Raw genomic sequence first — 20,416 nt, forward strand, 5'->3', positions numbered from 1 at the left:
TGAGTGTAGTCTGGCCCAGGAGTGTGAAGGTGAACGGAAAGGCACTGGAGCCACGAACGGCCCTTGCTGTCTCTTCCTGGACGGTTCCCCTCTCTCCACTGGGATTCTCTGCCTCAAACCCTATTACAAGGGCTGAGTCACTGGCTTACTGGTGCTCTTCCATGCCGTCCCTAGGAGGGGTTCGTCACTTGAGTGACTTGTCTGGGTTGGCGCCCCCACTTGGGTTCGTGTCGTGGGGGAGATCTCCGTGGGCTATACTCTGCCTAGTCTCAGGATAGTAAGTTGGTGGTGAAGATATCCCTCTAATGGTATATACTGCCTGTTTGGCCCTGTCCGGGGTATCGTCGGACGGGGTCACAGTGTCCTCCTGTCTCAGCCTCCAGTATTTATGCTGCAATAGTTTGTGTCGGGGGGCTAGGGTCAGTCTGTTATATCTGGAGTATTTCTCCAGATATACTGTATCTTATCCGGTGTAAATTTAAGTTATTTCTCTCTCTCTCTCCTTGAGCCCTATGACCATGCCTCAGGACTACCTGGCCTGATGACTCCTTGCTGTCCCCAGTCCACCTGGTCGTGCTGCTGCTCCAGTTTCAACTGTTCTCCCTGCGGCTGTGGAACCCTGACCTGTTCACCGGATGTGCTACCTTGTCCCAGACCTGCTGTTTTCAACTCTCTAGAGACAGCGGGAGCGGTAGAGTACTCTGAATGGTCGGCTATTATCATTTGACCATGCTGGTCATCTATGAACATTTTAACATCTTTGCCATGTTCTGTTATAATCTCCACCCGGCACAGCCAGAAGAGGACTGGCCAACCCTCATAGTCTGGTTCCTCTCTCGGTTTCATCCTTGGTTCCGGTTTTTCCTAGCCACCGTGTTTCTACACCTGCATTGCTTGCTGTTTGGGGTTTTAGGCTGGGTTTCTGTACAGTACTTTGTGACATCAACTGATGTAAGAAGGGCTTTATGAATACATTTGACTGATTGATAATCATGATTGACAGAAGACCAGGGGAGGGGAGCTAGTCTGGAGCTGGTGGGAGGTTTTAAATGGGTCACGAGTTTCAGATGTATTTAATGAAAAATACTCCAGTCGAAACTTAAACGACTAAAACCAGGTAGAAAGTAACCTTTGAAGTTTGAACTATGTCTTCAATCACAGTATTTTCAAAATAGAGTTATTAGCAGCGCTATTTAGCGTATTTGGTTGATGTTGTGGTCTCATAGCAGTGAGCTTAACATTCTTCATCAAGAATATAGGCAAAATGGAAATATTGACAACGAAAAAATGGGGACTTTCGTTCCCTTGTAATATAACTGATACATTTACGATTAATATATCATTACAAATAGTTTTCCAGATTGCATTTTTCAACAACAAAAACATTGTGATGTGAATATTGGATCGCGACTGAGACAACCTGGTTCAATTTGGGTCCCAAAGCAAAACAAGTTGAGAACCACTGGTCTAGTATTGAAACCAACCCATATATGTGGCTCTGTCACAGATGACAACTCATTCCCATATGGGGCACAACTTTGGGTGGAATTTGATACTTGCACTTTATGCCTCTCATAAGTACACATTTGATTGGGTGAAAAAAAAAAAAGGGATCTGGTGTTCTGGTGTGTACATCATAGATGGCTTTAAACTTTGCTGTTTACACTGCTCATTTGAAGCTTCAAATTACATTGAAATGAGGTGAGTATTAGTTAGAGGTTACTCAAGCTGTGCGGCTAGTGGTCAATCAAAGCTGGCCTGGACAATCAGAGCTAGGCTACATCTGAAAATGATGTGCTAACATGAGATGGCTGTCACGGCGTCATAAGAAGTAGACCAAAGTGCAGAGTTGTACGCGTGCATTTACCTTTTATTTTAGTAAATGTCACCAACAAAACAACAAACGACCTTGCAGCTTACATGGCTATAGTGCCACTAACAAAGATAACTACCCACACTGAAAGGAGGGAAAAAGGGCTACCTAAGTATGATTCCCAATCAGAGACAACGATAGACAGCTGTCCCTGATTGAGAACCATACCCGGCCAAAACATAGAAATAAAGAAACATAGAAAACAAAACATTGAATTGCCCACTCCACATCACAACCTGACCTAACCAAATAGAGAAATAAAACGTCTCTTTAAGGTCAGGGCGTGACAATGGCAAAGAGGACATATTGGACATCCTGCTGTATAACTTAACTAGTATATTAACTAGTATATTGTGTCTGCCTCTGAAGAACTTGTGAAGACATTGAAGAACTGAACAAAGCAGAATAACTGTGAAATAAAAGCCTGAAAGACAAGACTGTCGTAAACTGCTATAATAATTAACTATTTGTTATCTAATGCCTTGGAGAATCTTGTAAAATGATAACTGATCTGTTGCATCCTAAGAAGCTGGGTTCTTTTACTGAAAACTCCGAAGCGTACTTCTAATACAGTGGGGCAAAAAAGTATTTAGTCAGCCACCAATTGTGCAAGTTCTCCCACTTAAAAAGATGAGAGAGGGCCTGTAATTTTAATCATAGGTACACTTCAACTATGACAGACAAAATGAGGGAAAGAATTCCAGAAAATCACATTGTAGGATTTTTTATGAATTTATTTGCAAATTATGGTGGAAAATAAGTATTTGGTCACCTACAAACAAGCAAGATTTCTGGCTCTCACAGACCTGTAACTTCTTCTTTAAGAGGCTCCTCTGTCCTCCACTCGTTACCTGGGGTGGGGGCTGTGCTTTGGCAAAGTGGGTGGGGTTATATCCTTCCTGTTTGGCCCTGTCCGGGGGTGTCCTCAGATGGGGCCACAGTGTCTCTTGACCCCTCCTGTCTCAGCCTCCAGTATTTATGCTGCAGTAGTTTATGTGTCGGGGGGCTAGGGTCAGTTTGTTATATCTGGAGTACTTCTCCTGTCCTATTCGGTTTCCTGGGTGAATCTAAGTGTGCGTTCTCGAATTCTCTCCTTCTCTCTTTCTTTCTCTCTCTCGGAGGACCTGAGCCCTATTATTCGACCATGCTGGCCATTTATGAAGATTTGAACATCTTGGCCATGTTCTGTTATAATCTCCACCCGGCAAAGCCAGAAGAGGACTGGCCACCCACATATGCTCTCTCTAATTCTCTCTTTCTTTCTCTCTCTCGGAGGACCTGAGCCCTAGGACCGTGCCCCAGGACAGCCTGAAATGATGACTCCTTGCTGTCCCCAGTCCACCTGACCGTGCTGCTGCTCCAGTTTCAACTGTTCTGCCTTATTATTATTCAACCATGCTGGTCATTTATGAACATTTGAACATCTTGGCCATGTTCTGTTATAATCTCCACCCGGCACAGCCAGAAGAGGACTGGCCACCCCACATAGCCTGGTTCCTCTCTAGGTTTCTTCCTATGTTTTGGCCTTTCTAGGGAGTTTTTCCTAGCCACCGTGCTTCTACACCTGCATTGCTTGCTGTTTGGGGTTTTAGGCTGGGTTTCTGTACAGCACTTTGAGATATCAGCTGATGTACGAAGGGCTATATAAATACATTTGATTTGATTTGATTTGATTAATGGCACCTGTTTGAACTTGTTATCAGTATAAAAGACACCTGTCCACAACCTCAAACAGTCACACTCCAAACTCCACTATGGCCAAGACCAAAGAGCTGTCAAAGGACACCAGAAACAAAATTGTAGACCTGCACCAGGCTGGGAAGACTGAATCTGCAATAGGTAAGCAGCTTGGTTTGAAGAAATCAACTGTGGGAGCAATTATTAGGAAATGGAAGACATACAAGACCACTGATAATCTCCCTCGATCTGGGGCTCCATGCAAGATCTCACCCCGTGGGGTCAAAAGGATCACAAGAACGGTGAGCATGGAGGAATGGGCCTAAAATACCAGCAACAGAGTGTGAAAACCTTGTGAAGACTTACAGGAAACGTTTGACCTCTGTCATTGCCAACAAAGGGTATATAACAAAGTATTGAGATAAACTTTTGTTATTGACCAAATACTTTTTTTCTCATTTTGTCTGTCATAGTTGAAGTGTACCTATGATGAAAATTACAGACCTCTCATCTTTTTAAGTGGGAGAACTTGCACAATTGGTGGCTGACTAAATACTTTTTTGCCCCACTGTAAATGGAACAGATTTCTTTAATGTTCTCCTTAACACATTGCAGTCAACTACTGTCTCCAGTGTCTTCAACCCAACTCTCCAATACATCAATGAACTTTTACCGCCCTTGCATCTCATAATCCAATCCCTTCAATGCAAGAACGGAAACCCCATTATCATTTGTTAATTCAAATAACTCAACCCCTGCATACAAATCCCATTGGCTATTTGCAACCATTTTACAGCGAAACTCATTAACACATATCCCAATACACCACATGATCCATTTAAAGAATTACAAATAAACATTTCCACTTGAAATTAAGTTTTGTGACTACCAATGATGACCCAAATTCAGTCTTTCACAATATTGAGATTAGGGAAAGAGACCAACTCCCCCTAAAATCTCACTTGCGTAAATCACCCTGGTAAAGTGAGTCCACCTCGTGGAGTCAAATGAACCCTTTTAAAGCAACGCGTCAAGTGGAAAATCTCACAACGCAGCACCGTGGATTAATAAATGCCTAGATCTAGCTTTAAGCATCCTGAGATCCAGTCGCAGGGGCCTGAAGTGCTTTAAACAGATGATGTACAGTATAAATAAAGCTGGAAGCTGAAGGGGGGGAGGAAGCAAGTTCACTATATGTGTGGGGACTATACACATAATGACAGGTTCACATAGCTCCGGTTTTAATGAAATTGTATTTATTTATTTTTATTTTACCTTTATTTAACTAGGCAAGTCAGTTAAGAACAAATTCTTATTTTCAATGACGGCCTAGGAACAGTGGGTTAACTGCCTATTCAGGGGCAGAACAACAGATGTGTACCTTGTCAGCTCGGGGATTTGAACTTGCAACCTCATCCATCAAAAGGAAAAAGAGAAGTTATAAGTGTGTATGAGTGTGTGTGTGTGTGTCCAAATGATTGTGTCTGCATGATTGAGTAGATGCATGGGTGTGTTCATGTGTGTTTTAATCAATGTGTGGTTTAATCAATGTTGACATACTCTACTGGACATGGAGAGAGACTGATGTCCTGATCAAGTCAGAAGCAGTGCACAATGTGTAGAGCTAATGTGTCCCATCCCATGATGCTATACATGTCATGGTATGAAAATAAATAATACCATGACAATAATTAAATAGCAGGCATGGACTTTTTTTCACATTGTGGATAATGGATGTCAAATCACTACTCAATAATGATAATTACAATGGTTTGGAGGGCCCTGAGATTTTCCTAGTCCTATCAAGGCTACAATGAGAGCAAAGTGATTGCAACCAATATATTGTTTGATGAGTTGGGGAGAGGTACAGTATATGTCAGGATGCTTGAGGCTACTAAATACAGTAATACACACTACTATACAAACTGTAAGCATGGGGAGTTGGCGCAGGTCTCCTACCATACTTCGCCACACTCGCCGTGTACACTCCACGTGTGCCCCCCCCAATAATTTTTTGGGGCTGCCTCTTGGGCTTCCAGCCACGCTGCCGTGCTGACTCCTCATACCGTCGCCTCTCAGCTTTCGCTGCCTCCAGCTCTGCCTTGGGGCGGCGCTATTCCCCACCCTGTGCCCAGGGTCCTTTGCTGTCCAGGATCTCCTCCCATGTCCAGGAGTCCTGAGATCGCTGCTGCTGCCCGTTACCACGCTGCTTAGTCCTTTGGGGGGGGTAGTTCTGTAACATTCGGAGGAGTAGGAGAGATCGGACCAATATGCAGCGTGGTTCGTGTCCATGTTCATATTTATTAAACAGAGCACACTAAACACAATAACAACGGCGAATGAAACAAAACAGTTCTGTAAGGTGAAATACACTAAACAGAAAACAACTACCCACAAATCAAGTGGGGAAAAACAGGCTACCTAAATATGGTTCTCAATCAGAGACAATGATTGACAGCTGCCTCTGATTGAGAACCATACCAGGCCAAACACATAGAAAACCAAAACTAGAACAACCCATAGAATGCCCACCCCAACTCACACCCTTCCCAACCTAAACAAGAAACATAACAAAGGAACTAAGGTCCGGACGTGACAGCTATAGAGTGTTTGTTTGCAATTATACTGAATAAAAACATAAACGCAACAACTTCAAAGATTTTACTGAGTTACAGTTCACCGAAGGAAATCAGTCAATTGAAATACATTCATTAGGCCCTAATCTTTGGATTTCACACGACTGGTCACAGATACCTTTTTTTTAAAGTAGGGGTGTGGATCAGAAAACCAGTCAGTTTCTGGTGTGACCACCAGGATCCTTGTGACATGGGCCGTGCATTATCATGCTGAAACATGAGGTGACGGTGGCGGATGAATGGCACGACAATGGGCCTCAGGATCTCATCATGCTATATCTGTGCATACAAATTGCCATCAATAAAATGCATTTGTGTTTATTGTCCATATACAATACCTGCCCATAACATAACCCCACCACCACCATGGGGCACTCTGTTCTCAACGTTGACATTAGCATACAGCTCACCCACGCATCACCATACATGTGATCTTCAGTTGTGAGGCCGGTTGGGAGTACTACCAAATTCTCTAAAACGACATTGAAGGTGGATTATGGTAGAGAAATAAACATTCAGTTCTCTGGAAACAGCTCTGGTGGACATTCCTGAAGTCAGCATGCCAATTGCACGCTCCCTCAAAACCTCAGACATCTGTGCTATTGTGTTGTGTGACAAAACTGCACATTTAGAGTGGTCTTTTATAGTCCCCCCATCACAAGGTGCACCTGTGTAATGATCATGCTGTTTAATCAGCTACTTGATATACCACACCTTTCTCGGCAAATATACCACACCTATCTTGGAAAAGGAGATATACTCACTTACAGGGATGTAAACAAATAAGTGCACAAAATTTGAGTGTATGGAACATTTCTGGGATCTTTTATTTCAGCAGTGGTGTAAAGTACTGAAGTAAAAATGCTTTAAAATACTACCTAAAGTCATTTTGGGGGGTATCTGTACTTTACTATTTATATTTTTCAACTTTTCTACTTCACTACATTCCTAAAGAAAATAATGCAATTTTTACTCCATACATTTCACCTGACAACAAAAGTACTTGTTACATTTTGAATGCTTAGCAGGACAGAAAAATTTACCAATTCACACACTTATCAAGACAACACATGGTCATACCTTCTGCCTCTGATCCGGTGGACTCACTAAACACAAATACATCTTTTGTAAATGATGTCTGAGTGTTGGAGTGTGCCCCTGGCTATCCATACATAAAAAAAATAAGAAAATGATGACGTCTGCTTTGCTTAAAAGAAGAAATTTGAAATGATGTATACTTCTACTTTTACTTTTGATACTCAAGTGTATTTATAACCGAATACTTTTAGACTTTTACTCAAGTAGTATTTTACTGGTTGATTTTACTGGGTAACTATCTATTAAGGTATCTATATTTTTACTCAAGTATGACAATTGGGTACTTTTTCCACCACTGTATTTCAGCTCATGAAACATGGGACCAACACTTTATATCATGCATTTACATTTTTGTTCAGTGTACATCGTTAACAAACTACGGAGTAAAACAAGCTTATATTGTACAGTTGAACTAAGCTCATGAGCAATTAATAAGTTATATTCTTCACGAATCAATGGGTACACATCATTCATTTATAAGTCCAAAAATGTATGTAGCAAGTGCAGATTGCCGCTTTCAACTATATTCTCTACAACAACCAAATATGCCTCTCTAGTTCCACTGTGGGACTGTATTTTACAGTCTCTGTTTTCAGTCTCTTAACTCCTTTGTTAAGACAGACAGACAGATGGCACAGTGGATAACTGGGCCGTCTCCTTTGATTCAGCTTGAGTAGTCCTTGTTCGAATTGTCAGTGTGTGTGAGTAAGTGCCTGCATGTATGTCTGTGTGTGTGTGTGTGTGTGTGTGTGTGTGTGTGTGTGTGTGTGTGTGTGTGTGTGTGTGTGTGTGTGTGTGTGTGTGTGTGTGTGTGTGTGTGTGTGTGTGTGTGTGTGTGTGTGTGTGTGTGTGTGTGTGTGTGTGTGTGTGTGTGCGGAGACAGCTCTCCACACACATATCGATTTCTCCTGCAGAGTTTATTTCTTACAGCTGCGAGTTACTGCTGTGGGTCAGGACAAGACAGAGTAGTGAGGACCTGTGGTTATGAATCAAAAACGGTTTGATCGTAAAGTCAATGTTTACAACGGCTTGTCACCCTCATGTTGTGAGACTTCAGTCCAAGGAGCACCATTCCCTAAAATACCAAAGAAATACCCTTTGTAGCTCATAACATGTATAATCTGTGCATTACACGTGTTTGTGCTCATAACACGTTCATAAATGAGGCATGGTTCCTGTCCTTGTTTTGTATACTCTCTTTGTAAGTTATCAACCTTGCAGCAAAGCTAGCACCCTTAGCCATTGTCAAGATTACTAAATGGATGTGCACCACCATAACCCTCAGGGTGCAGGAGAGAATTTGTTCGCTTTTCAGTGCATCCCTGAACAGCTTCTGGAGGGTTTATGATAATAATGGCTATCATTACGTGTCTAGTGGAGTGTGAGATTATGACCTGTTAGTAGTCCCATCCATCCTAGCCCATTATCGAACACAATTCCCCAGAACATAGCGGATAATAATAGTGATTGGGAGAGGGAATCTAAGAGGCCTTGGTATCAGGCAAGGGCAACCTTTCATTGATCAAGTTATGGTGCGGAGAAATGCGTCTCCTGAACCCTCCTGTCTCAGCCTCCAGTATTTATGCTGCAGTAGTTTATGTGTCGGGGGGCTAGGGTCAGTTTGTTATATCTGGAGTACTTCTCCTGTCCTATTCGGTGTCCTGTGTGAATCTAAGTGTGCGTTCTCTAATTCTCTCCTTCTCTCTTTCTTTCTCTCTCTCGGAGGACCTGAGCCCTAGGACCATGCCCCAGGACTACCTGACATGATGACTCCTTGCTGTCCCCAGTCCACCTGGCCATGCTGCTGCTCCAGTTTCAACTGGCCTGGGCCCTAGGACCATGTCCCAGGACTACCTGACATGAGGACTCCTTGCTGTCCCCAGTCCACCTGGCCATGCTCCTGCTCCAGTTTCAACTGTTCTGCCTTACTATTATTCAACCATGCTGGGTCATTTATGAACATTTGAACATCTTGGCCACGTTCTGTTATAATCTCCACCCGGCACAGCCAAAAGAGGACTGGCCACCCCACATATGCTCTCTCTAATTCTCTCTTTCTTTCTCTCTCTCTCGGAGGACCTGAGCCCTAGGACAGTGCCCCAGGACTACCTGACATGATGGCTCCTTGCTGTCCCCATTCCACCTGACTGCTGCTGCTCCAGTTTCAACTGTTCTGCCTTATTATTATTCGACCATGCTGGTCATTTATGAACATTTGAACATCTTGGTCATGTTCTGTTATAATCTCTACCCGGCACAGCCAGAAGAGGACTGGCCACCCCACATAGCCCGGTTCCTCTCTAGGTTTCTTCCTAGGTTTTGGCCTTTCTAGGGAGTTTTTCCTAGCCACCGTGCTTTTACACCTGCATTGTTTGCTGTTTGGGGTTTTAGGCTGGGTTTCTGTACAGCACTTTGAGATATCAGCTGATGTACGAAGGGCTATATAAATAAATTTGATTTGATTTGATTTGATCCTGTGTGAATCTAAGTGTGCGTTCTCTAATTCTCTCCTTCTTTCTTTCTCTCTCTCGGAGGACCTGAGCCCTAGGACCATGCCCCAGGACTACCTGACATGATGACTCCTTGCTGTCCCCAGTCCACCTGGCCATGCTGCTGCTCCAGTTTCAACTGACCTGAGCCCTAGGACCATGCCCCAGGACTACCTGACATGATGACTCCTTGCTGTCCCCAGTCCACCTGACCATGCTGCTGCTCCAGTTTCAACTGTTCTGCCTTACTATTATTTGACCATGCTGGTCATTTATGAACATTTGAACATCTTGGCCATGTTCTGTTATAATCTCCACCCGGCACAGCCAGAAGAGGACTGGCCACCCCACATAGCCTGGTTCCTCTCTACGTTTCTTCCTAGGTTTTGGCCTTTCTAGGGAGTTTTTCCTAGCCACCGTGCTTCTACACCTGCATTGCTTGCTGTTTGGGGTTTTAGGCTGGGTTTCTGTACGGCACTTTGAGATATCAGCTGATGTACGAAGGGCTATATGAATAAATTTGATTTGATTTGATTTGGTCTCAATGGTCACGCTGCTACTGTTTTATTGATAGCTGGGTCCGTCAATATCCGCTCATCATAAATTCCCCCTCAACATTACATAGGGCCATAAGGGATGTCCGGGGAAGTCTAGGGGAAGGCTAGGGGAAGGCTAGTGGTGAGACACTCTTCAGTGGATGTTTCTGATTCTCGTCTGCCTAGGATTCAGGAGTCGGACTGTCCCATCTAATGATGTAACATCCATTGCTGCCCGCCCAGGATAGGAACCCACAGAGTCAAGGATTGGTGCACTCAAATCAAAGGTCCTTAGACAAAAGTCTTTGGGTGCAGGGTTGAAAAAGACTTGAGTTCACAACAATATGTAAGACCATAGCTACTGACAATCAGTAGCCTACCAAAAATATGGTAATACTTCATGGCCCAAAGAAAGGTGACCACTCGACAAGCCATGACGTGCTCTCGCTAGCTAGTTAAAATTTGCAATAGTACTGTCACATTCTGACCTTAGTTCCTTTGTTTTGTCTTTGTTTTATTATGGTCAGGACGTGAGTTGGGGTGGGCAATCTGTTCTTTTTTCTATGATTTGGGATTTCTGTGTTTGGCCTGGTATGGTTCTCAATCAGAGGCAGCTGTCAATCGTTGTCCCTGATTGGGAACCATACTTAGGCAGCCTGTTTTCACCCTCGAGTTGTGGGTGATTATTTTCTGTTGTGTGTCTTCACCAGGCAGGACTGTTTCGTTCTTTCACTTTGTTGTTTTGTATTTCAGTGTTCAGTTTGATTCATTAAATATTAACATCATGACCACGCTGTGCTTTGGTCCTCACCTTCTTCCACCAACAACGGCCGTGACAAGTACACTGAGGTGTCGAATCATGTTTTTTAATCTAGCTCTCTACCTCTGTAAATTTGCCCAAAGCTCAGGTCTCAGTGTAGTTGAGTAAAAGCTTAATTTTTTATGAACCTCTTCGCTGTTCCCTCTCTATTTGAAAAAAAACCCTGAATCTTATATTGGTATGGATTTAATTTTTTCTGTCCCCTTCCTTCTCAAAGCTAACAACTCTGGGGGAATGAATGGGAATGGATGGGTCTAGAGGAGCGGTGTGCGAGATGAGTGACAGTAATGAGACAGGATAGAAGCGCTTAACGGCACAGAGGTGTAGGGTAGTCAGACTCAGTTGGGGAGATGAGGTAAGGACTGACCCAAAGCCTGCCCTGACTCAGTGTCACGTTCTGACCTTTATTTCCTTTGATGTGTCTTTATTTAGTATGGTCAGGGCGTGAGTTGTTGTTTTTCGTATGAAACATAATGGACACTTACCACGCTGCGCATTGGTCCTCCAATCCTTCTCGCTACTCCTCCTCCTCAGAAGAAGGGGGAATGCTGTTACACTCAGTCTATCACAAAGTCAGAGCTCTGATATTACGTTTGACCTAAAGTAAAAGTAGCTTACTTAGATTGTAATTTACTCAAGTAAAAGTAACCCTCTTGAGAAACGACTCTGGTAAAAGTAAAAAGGTATCTGGTCAGAAATCTACTTAAGAACTAGTTTTTTTTACAACTTACGGTAAATTGTGACAGCAAACAAAAAGATCAACAACTTAGTGCAAATGATTTTACATTAATTTCCTTATTTAAGCATGCCAGCACCATCTTGCAGATGTCCTCCAGCACAGTTAGGCTGTACAGTTTGGCCCCCCAATGGTGGAACAAACTCCCTCACGACGCCAGGACAGCAGAGTCAATCACCACCTTCCGGAGACTCCTGAAACCCCACCTCTTTAAGGAATACCTAGGATAGGATAAGTAATCCTTCTCACCCCCCTTTAAGATTTAGATGCACTATTGTAAAGTGACTATTCTACTGGATGTCATAAGGTGAATGCACCAATTTGTAAGTCGCTCTGGATAAGAGCGTCTGCTAAATGACTTAAATGTAAATGTAAATGTAATTACAGTCTTATACAAAGTTGACTTAATATTCAAGCTATGATGTTGCTGATGGTCATTAGTAGCCTACCAAACTTGCTAACTGACTGGTACTCAGCACTCTATTGTCCCTCTAATCACTCTGGCATCAATGCAAATGAATCGTAAATCAAATCAAACACTTCATGAGAGCCCATGAGCTCATATTGAGCAACATTTCTATAGGCTATGTAATTGCGAGAGAGAAAAAAAGAGGAGGAGGCCTACTATATGTATTTCTCAACTTTCCTAATAACAAGCACATTGCTTATATTTACAACAGAGTATAGCCTACCTGGCTTGCGTGAAATGTTTTTTTTTTTATATTTAAACTTTGTTTTACTGAACCACGCCAAAAACATCCTTCATTCGCTATTCAAGTACATAGATTACTTGTATTCCCGCTGCCCCTGTTTCGATACAGGTGCATGATAATGGTCCATTCTAAATCAAAAACAAATTTCAGACATATATTATTTAGTATATGTAAAGACAAAATTAAATCAAGAATAGTCTGATGGGTGACAATATTAGCCTATCACTTGTGAATGATGCCCAGCATAAGAAACAATGCCTTTTTTGTGTGTCTTTTTCAAATCAGTTGCACACCTCATGTAGCCTAGCCCATAGGCCTGTATGTTTTGATAGTTTGTATCACAACTAAAGTTGCCAAATAACTTCTTAAAATGAAGCACATTAATCCGCTTTACAAGGGGTGCAGAGCCTAACTGGCATACATGTGTGTTTCAAGTTTGGGGAAGACCATTTTCACCATAAAAATGTGCATTTATAATAAAAGCATAACAATTTGATAATGGAACATTCGCGCTTATAGCCTACTACCTTGTGTGCATTGCAATATCTTCAATTCCAACTCTGGAATTGGATAAGGACCCGCGCAATTGCGTCCCCGATGTGTCTGTCTTCACTTGTAGCCTGTGAGAAAGACCCGATCACGTGATGAAGAGTCATGAGAGTGAGAGGTAATTCAGAGCACTCAGCACTCAGGGAGAAGGGCACACAGGCCACTGGCTGCAAAAGGCATGGATTTTTTTATGGTGCGTTAAGCCCACACAAAGGGGATGCTGCCGTTAAATTCTAGGCATTATCCAGTGCTTGTCCAATTGTGAATGAGTGACTGATCTAGTGTGTACAGCCTGCGCAAAAAAAACAAAAGCAGAGCTGATGACTTCAAGCAACTTTTTTCGAATCATCATTAGAGTCGTATCATGCAGCCTTACAATGTATTAAAAATCGAAACACATAGCCCAACGTTTGTATAAAAACTAAAGTTACATTAATAACTAAATTAAGCATCTGGAATACCTATTTCTTTGTTAACCACTCAACACAGAATAGCTGTATGTGCGCACTCCCTCAAATCGTTTGGAGAAAATATCCTTTCTATTTTATTCAGCTTTTTTCAATTGAATTCTTCATACTATAAAAAAATGACATAGAATTCTAAGCAAATCTTGTCTGCTAAATGAACTAGTGTAGCCCACAGCCATTTGACATAGCCAGATCAGGACCAAACATAAGGACAACTCCGAGTATGCTATTCTGTTCTTCTGAAATAGACTACATTTTCTTCAATCAATTAGCTTAATTTCTCTGAGATCAAATTATATTTCAACTTAAATAACGTTTCAGAAGTGATACTCTTATCTGTTTCTAACTACAGAAACGATTTCAGAGCAATCTGAGATGGTGGGTGTCATGGCTTGCTGAAATGCCATGGAACGACCCTGTAAGCGAACAGACTCAGGGGACCACATCTTGACAAATAGGACATATCTTGACAGATACGAAGAGATAAGTATAAGAATATGAGTAAATTCATAGACAGGGTTTGGCTGTGTTTTTCATAAATAAACCAGATAGGTTTGGCAAACGGCAGGGCCCCATGGGCCATGGCCAATAATTATACTTATTATCCTTGTTACCCAATACATCTAGCTGTTTTTTAAGCCTGAATCCAAAACAGCAGAGTACAGCACCTGAATGACTATTGAAAGTTACATTATGCCTAGTAGTTCTATTTGGCCATATGGCAACTTCACTATTCCTTTCAGACATCTGCTTGATGCACAGACATACATTTATTTATATGCAAAACTACCCACTTGGGACGTTTAATTTTGATGTACCTTTGGTTAAGTTGTTAACTAACGTTAATTTGACGTGAAATAAAAAATATATAAAAAATTCACCATGTCATTGGATTTAGGTAAAAAGTTGGGTTAAAAGAAGGATGAAATGCCCTTACTTTAATGACTTTTTGCTAGTTTTTTTAAACCACTAATTGCCTGAAATAAATTAGGTTCAATTATTTGAATTCCATTTTGTATGTTTCTATTATGTAAGCTCAATGCGCACATTGCACTGTTTCTCTAGAGATAAATCAATTCAACCCTGAACTGTGTGATATAGTAGGGAGTTGTAGTTTCCAAAAGACCAAAAATCAACATATTAGCTCAGAAAACGTGGTAATTAACTACATAATCCATTGAGCGCCTACTTGTCCAGTGTGTTTTTTTATGCCTGCTACATTAGGTTAGTGTGGGCCAGACAGGGAGAGGAGAGAGAAGAATGCGCGATAAAGAGGGGTTGCTTCGTGAGGTATCTATACTTGAAAAGACATTATCTAAGTGATTGATAGTTCATTTTCAGCAGTCATAAAAGTATGCCTTATTTACTTTGAAGAATTACTAAAATAGTGATTTTGTCAGAAGGCATAGGCAGCAGCTCTATAGAGATCTGATGATGATTTGGAATGAAATAATAAAGTAATCAAATAAAACAAATGTAATATACACAACCAGGAGTTGGAACCAAAATTATTCTGAACTCAAATATAAACGCTACATGCAACAATTTCAGTTACAGTTCATATACGGAAATCAGGAAACTAAAATACATTTATTGGGCACTAATCTATGGATTTCACATGACTGGGAATACAGATATGCATCTGTTGGTCACAGATACCTTTTAAAAAAAGCAGGGGCATGGATCTGAAACCCAGTAAGTATCTGGTGTGACCAACATTTGCCTCAGGCAGCGTGACACATCTCCTTCACATAGAGTTGATCAAGCTCCTCTTCAATGGCTGTGCAAAGTTACTGGATATTGGCGGGAACTGGAACATGCTGTCGTACAAGTTGATCCAGAGCATCCCAAACGTGCTCAATGGGTGACATGTCTGGTGATTATGCAGAACATCGAAGAACTTGGACATTTTCAGCTTCCAGGAATTGTGTGCAGATCCTTGGGGCCATGCATTATCATGCAGAAACACGAGGTGATGGATGAACTGGATGCAGTCTATCACAGTGCCATCCGTTTTGTCACCAAAGCCCCATACACTACCCACCATTGCAACCTGTACGCTCTCGTTGGTTGGCCCTCGCTTCATACTCGTCGCCAAACCCACTGGCTGCAGGTTACCTACAAGTCTCTGCTAGGTAAAGCCCCGCCTTATCTCAGCTCACTGGTCACCATAGCAGCACCCACTCGTAGCACGCGCTCCAGCAGGTATATCTCACTGGTCACCCCCAAAGCCAATTCCTCCTTTGGTCGTCTTTCCTTACAGTTCTCTGCTGGCCATGACTGGAACGAATTGCAAAAATCTCTGAAGCTGGAGACTCACATCTCCCTCACTAGCTTTAAGCACCAGCTGTCAGAGCAGTTTACAGATCACTGCACCTGTACTTAGCCTATCTGTAAACAGCCCATCTATCTACCTCATCCCCATACGGTATTCATTTATTTATTTAGCTCCTTTGCACCCCAGTATTTCTACCTGCACATTCATCTTCTGCCGATCTACCATTCCAGTGTTTAATTGCTATATTTGTAAATACTTTGCCACCATGGCCTATTTATTTCCTTAACTTACCTCATTTGCACTCACTGTATATAGACTTTTTGTTTTCTTGTATGTTTTGTTTATTCCATGTGTAACTCTGTGTTGTTGTATGTGTCGAATTGCTACGCTTTATCTTGGCCAGGTCGCAGTTGCAAATGAAAACTTGTTCTCAACTAGCCTACCTGGTTAAATAAAGGTGAAATCAAATAAATGAATAAAAATTGCACGACAATGGGCCTCAGGATCTCGTCACGGTATCTCTGTGTATTGAAATTGCCATCAATAAAATGCAATTGTGTTTGTTGTCCATAGCTTATGCCTGCCCATACCATAACCCCACCGCCACCATGGGGCACTCTGTTCACAATGTTGACATCAGCAAACCTCTCACCCACACAACACCATACACGTGGTCTGCGGTTGTGAGAACAGTTGGAGGTACTGCCAAATTCTCTAAAACAACATTGGAGGCAGCATACGGTAGAGAAATGGATATTCAATTCTTCTGCAGTTAGCAGGCCAATTGAATGCTCCTTCAACTTGAGACATCTGTGGCATTGTGTTGTGTGACAAAACTGCACAAAGTGCACCTGTGTAATGATCATGCTGTTTAATCAGCTTCTTGATATGCCATGCCTGTCAGGTGGATGGATTATCTTGGCAAAACCTAGCAGGGACGTAAACAGATTTGTGCACAAAATATGAGAGAAATACTATTTTTGTGCGTATGGAACATTTCTGGGATTTCTTATATCAGCTCATTAAACATGGGACCAACACTTTACATGTTGCATTTAAATTTTTGTTCAGTGTATAGAGCCAATTTTGTTCTGAACAAAACCATTTTTTTTAAAACATTTAGCTCAACATTAAATTACTTCACCAATCAGTGTGGATAGAGCAGTATGCTGTGGAGCATTAAGAGGTTATTAACAAGCACTTAAAAAGTTAATGCATTCTTCTAAACATTTCTCCCTAATTTCTGAATCACTCTTGTAATGTCATCAGCAGGCAACAGTAACTTCAGAGGGGTGGGGCATGTAGCCTACACACCCACCGGCACAAGATTTCCAGCTGGCAGGCAGATGCTGGAATACATTTCTGAGTGACAGAGTGAGTGAGGGCTTTTGCATAGGCGCTTTGTTGCGATTTTTGTGGGGCTGGAAAAAATGCACGGAACGTAAAATAACGTTATTAAGCGGTTCCCATGCTTTTAAAATAATGTTTCTCTTTCGGAACAGTATAGATCGCTTCCGGTTTGGGTTTTGTTCCTCAAATCATTTCGTTATTTTCCAGTTTTAGGTTATGTTCCCTGAACCATTCTAACCCGTACATAACAATTGAATTATTTTATTAAAGTAATCATGGGGTACACTACCATCATGGGGCTTTTATTAATTGTTGTATACTGTGTTGTTACAGAATTCAACCCACAAAATGTATAGTGCATTTAATGTAACTAGCAAAAACCGAAATTGAAAACGTTATATATTTGACCTAAACCGACCTCAAAAAGCAGTAACTCAGCACCACTTTTTGCTAATCCAATTAGTTTTCCGCATTGATTCAATTTAATCACATATTATTATTTTTTTAAATGACGGAAACAACTCAACCAGTTTTTGCCCAGTAGAAAGTTACATGTCACGAAACACCTGAAAACATCCATGGGGACTTTCAAAAGGGTACAGTACAGCGGGTGCTACACAGTATCAGCCATGTAAAAGCAACGGGGATATATTGTATGTCTTATCAATAAGATATATGGTTGGCACAACTGATTTCCGTCGATTCATTGCCAATGTAGAAAAACAAACACTTAATGTTTACCTAGACAGGTTGCACCATTGAGGTCTGAATACCTCTTTCCCAATGGAGACCTGTTCAACTGCTACTGTTGTAACCTAAAGTTGTACATTTGTGTGGTTCATCCCTATGCAGTTGGTGTGTCCATTAGTTTATGCCTTCCTTATACAAATATTTGCCCATTTTCCAAAACTCACCAAAAGCAACGGCAATCCGCAGACCACTGCGTAAAGTATTACAGGAGGAACAGCGCTGGACGCTTCGGGTCCATGGTAGGGCTTGGTGTAGGCATTGTCATAGCAGAAAAACCCTTGGACGTGCACGTTGAAAGTGTCGGTGTACTCAAAGTAGTATGCCAACATGACAGTCCCAGCCATGATCACCAGCTGGAAGTAAAGCATGGTTGAATGGAACCCCCCAGCCGCCCGGTTTTTAGGCTACTGCTGTAACCCGTCCAGTACTCCACCTCGCTCCGCGTTCCATCCAAATATATCTCTCGCTACTACAATGGCAGATAATCCATTAAACATCGTGTTCAGTCTTGACACCGCTCAGAGGTCCATGCGAGGGTTAGCGCTAAAAACAGAAAAAAGAGTGTGGAGCGGATTGGGAACATGAGCGCGTGGGATGGAATAGACTTTCCTTCCGTTGCGTGAGAGATATGCGTGGAATGTACCGAACCATAGGCATGCAGACTTCTTACCGCCTTGAGCTATGATGAGTGACAGCGCGCGCCAACCATTGGCATGAGCCACAAGATCTTGTTAACGTTCATGTGTACGACAGCAACATCTGTAGGCATCTGTAGGCAACTAGATTCAGTCCGATTTTTGTCGGAACGAGTGGTTGTTTGTTGGATAATAATAATTTGTCCACCTCAAATTGACCACAACTAAGCCCAAAAGGAGATTGTATTTGAAAATAACATAATTTCACAGCTTCATTGCATTATATATATATATAATTTTTTGGTGGGAATTTTGGGAACAGATTTCCTATAAATATTAAACATTTTTTTTTGGCTGAATTCCTAGTGGTCTTCTTGAATAAAAACAAACAAAACATGATTTTACTAGAAACCTTGGGGGTCCACAGTTTGTCCGTGTTTAGCTAGACGAAAAAGTTATTGATGTTTTTTGATCTTCTAAGCTGTGCATTTCAGGTCATCCTGGCAGCAAAAGCAAATCATATGGACAATGTTCTTCGCACAAACACACGCCTGGTCGTCTAGCATGGAGTGAGAAAAGTCTCAATGTTTGGTCTGTATAGTGTCCCACAATCCATATGAATTTTCACCATAACTCACAAATAAAATCATGATTTGTGACTATATACAAATATTTCACAAATAAAACCATGATCTGTGAATACATTAAAATGTTTCACAAATGAAACCATGATCTGTGAATGTGTTCAAATATTTTTCAAATAAAGTAATGATCCGTATGTATATGTATATATTGTCAAGGCTCAGGAGAAGACCCAGATGCCGACAGTTTCGAAGTAACAAAAGTTTATTACGAAAACAGGGGGGCAGGCAAACGACAGGTCAAGGGCAGGCAGAGGTCACTGATCCAGAGCAGAGTCCGGAAGGTACAGAACAGCAGGCAGGGTCAGGGCAGGCAGAGGTCAGTAATCCAGGGTGGTGTGATAAGGTACAGAACGGCAGGCAGGCTCAGGGTCATGGCAGGCAGAATGGTAAAAACCGGGAAAACTAGAAAACAGGAATTAGAGAAAGACAGGAGCATTGAAAAACCGCTGGTAGGTTTGACGAAACAAAATGAACTGGCAACAGACAAACAGAGAACACAGGTATAAATACACAGGGGATAATGGGGAAGATGGTCGACACCTGTAGGGGGTGGAGACAAGCACAAAGACAGAAGAAACAGATCAGTGTGTGACATATACAGTGGAGAGAAAAAGTATTTGATACACTGCCAATTTTGCAGGTTCTCCTACTTACAAAGCATGTAGAGGTCTGTAATTTTTATTATAGGGACACTTCAACTGTGAGAGACGGAATCTAAAACAAAACTCCATGAAATCACATTGTATGATTTTTAAGTAATTAATTTGAATTTTATTGCATGACATAAGTATTTGATACATCAGAAAAGCAGAACTTAATATTCGGTACAGAAACCTTTGTTTGCAATTACAGAGATCACACGTTTCCTGTAGTTCTTGACCAGGTTTGCACACACTGCAGAAGGGATTTTGGCCCACTCCTCCATACAGACCTTCTCCAGATCCTTCAGGTTTCGGGGCTGTCGCTGGGCAATACGGACTTTCAGCTCCCTCCAAAGATTTTCTATTGGGTTCGGGTCTGGAGACTGGCTAGGCCACTCCACGACCTTGAGATGCTTCTTACGGAGCCACTCCTTAGTTGCCCTGGCTGTGTGTTTCGGTCGTTGTCATGATGGAATACCCAGCCACGACCCATCTTCAATGCTCTTACTGAGGGAAGGAGGTTG

At 42.0% G+C, this 20,416-nt stretch overlaps 1 protein-coding gene across 1 annotated transcript in view; it reads right to left on the minus strand.

The window, feature by feature from the left end:
- The window catches only part of LOC118402233 (phospholipid phosphatase-related protein type 5-like), a 59,966-nt gene extending 41,370 nt beyond the window's left edge, over positions 1-18,596 (minus strand). Inside the window, exon 1 of the mRNA XM_035800266.2 lies at positions 18,137-18,596. Coding sequence (XP_035656159.1) covers positions 18,137-18,340 — 204 coding nt within the window. The 5' untranslated portion in view covers positions 18,341-18,596. The remainder of the gene's footprint in view (positions 1-18,136) is intronic.
- Between the last annotated feature and the right edge of the window lie 1,820 nt (positions 18,597-20,416).

Source organism: Oncorhynchus keta, chromosome 23 (assembly GCF_023373465.1).
Source record: "Oncorhynchus keta strain PuntledgeMale-10-30-2019 chromosome 23, Oket_V2, whole genome shotgun sequence".
NCBI classification, from domain to species: Eukaryota; Metazoa; Chordata; class Actinopteri; order Salmoniformes; family Salmonidae; genus Oncorhynchus; species Oncorhynchus keta.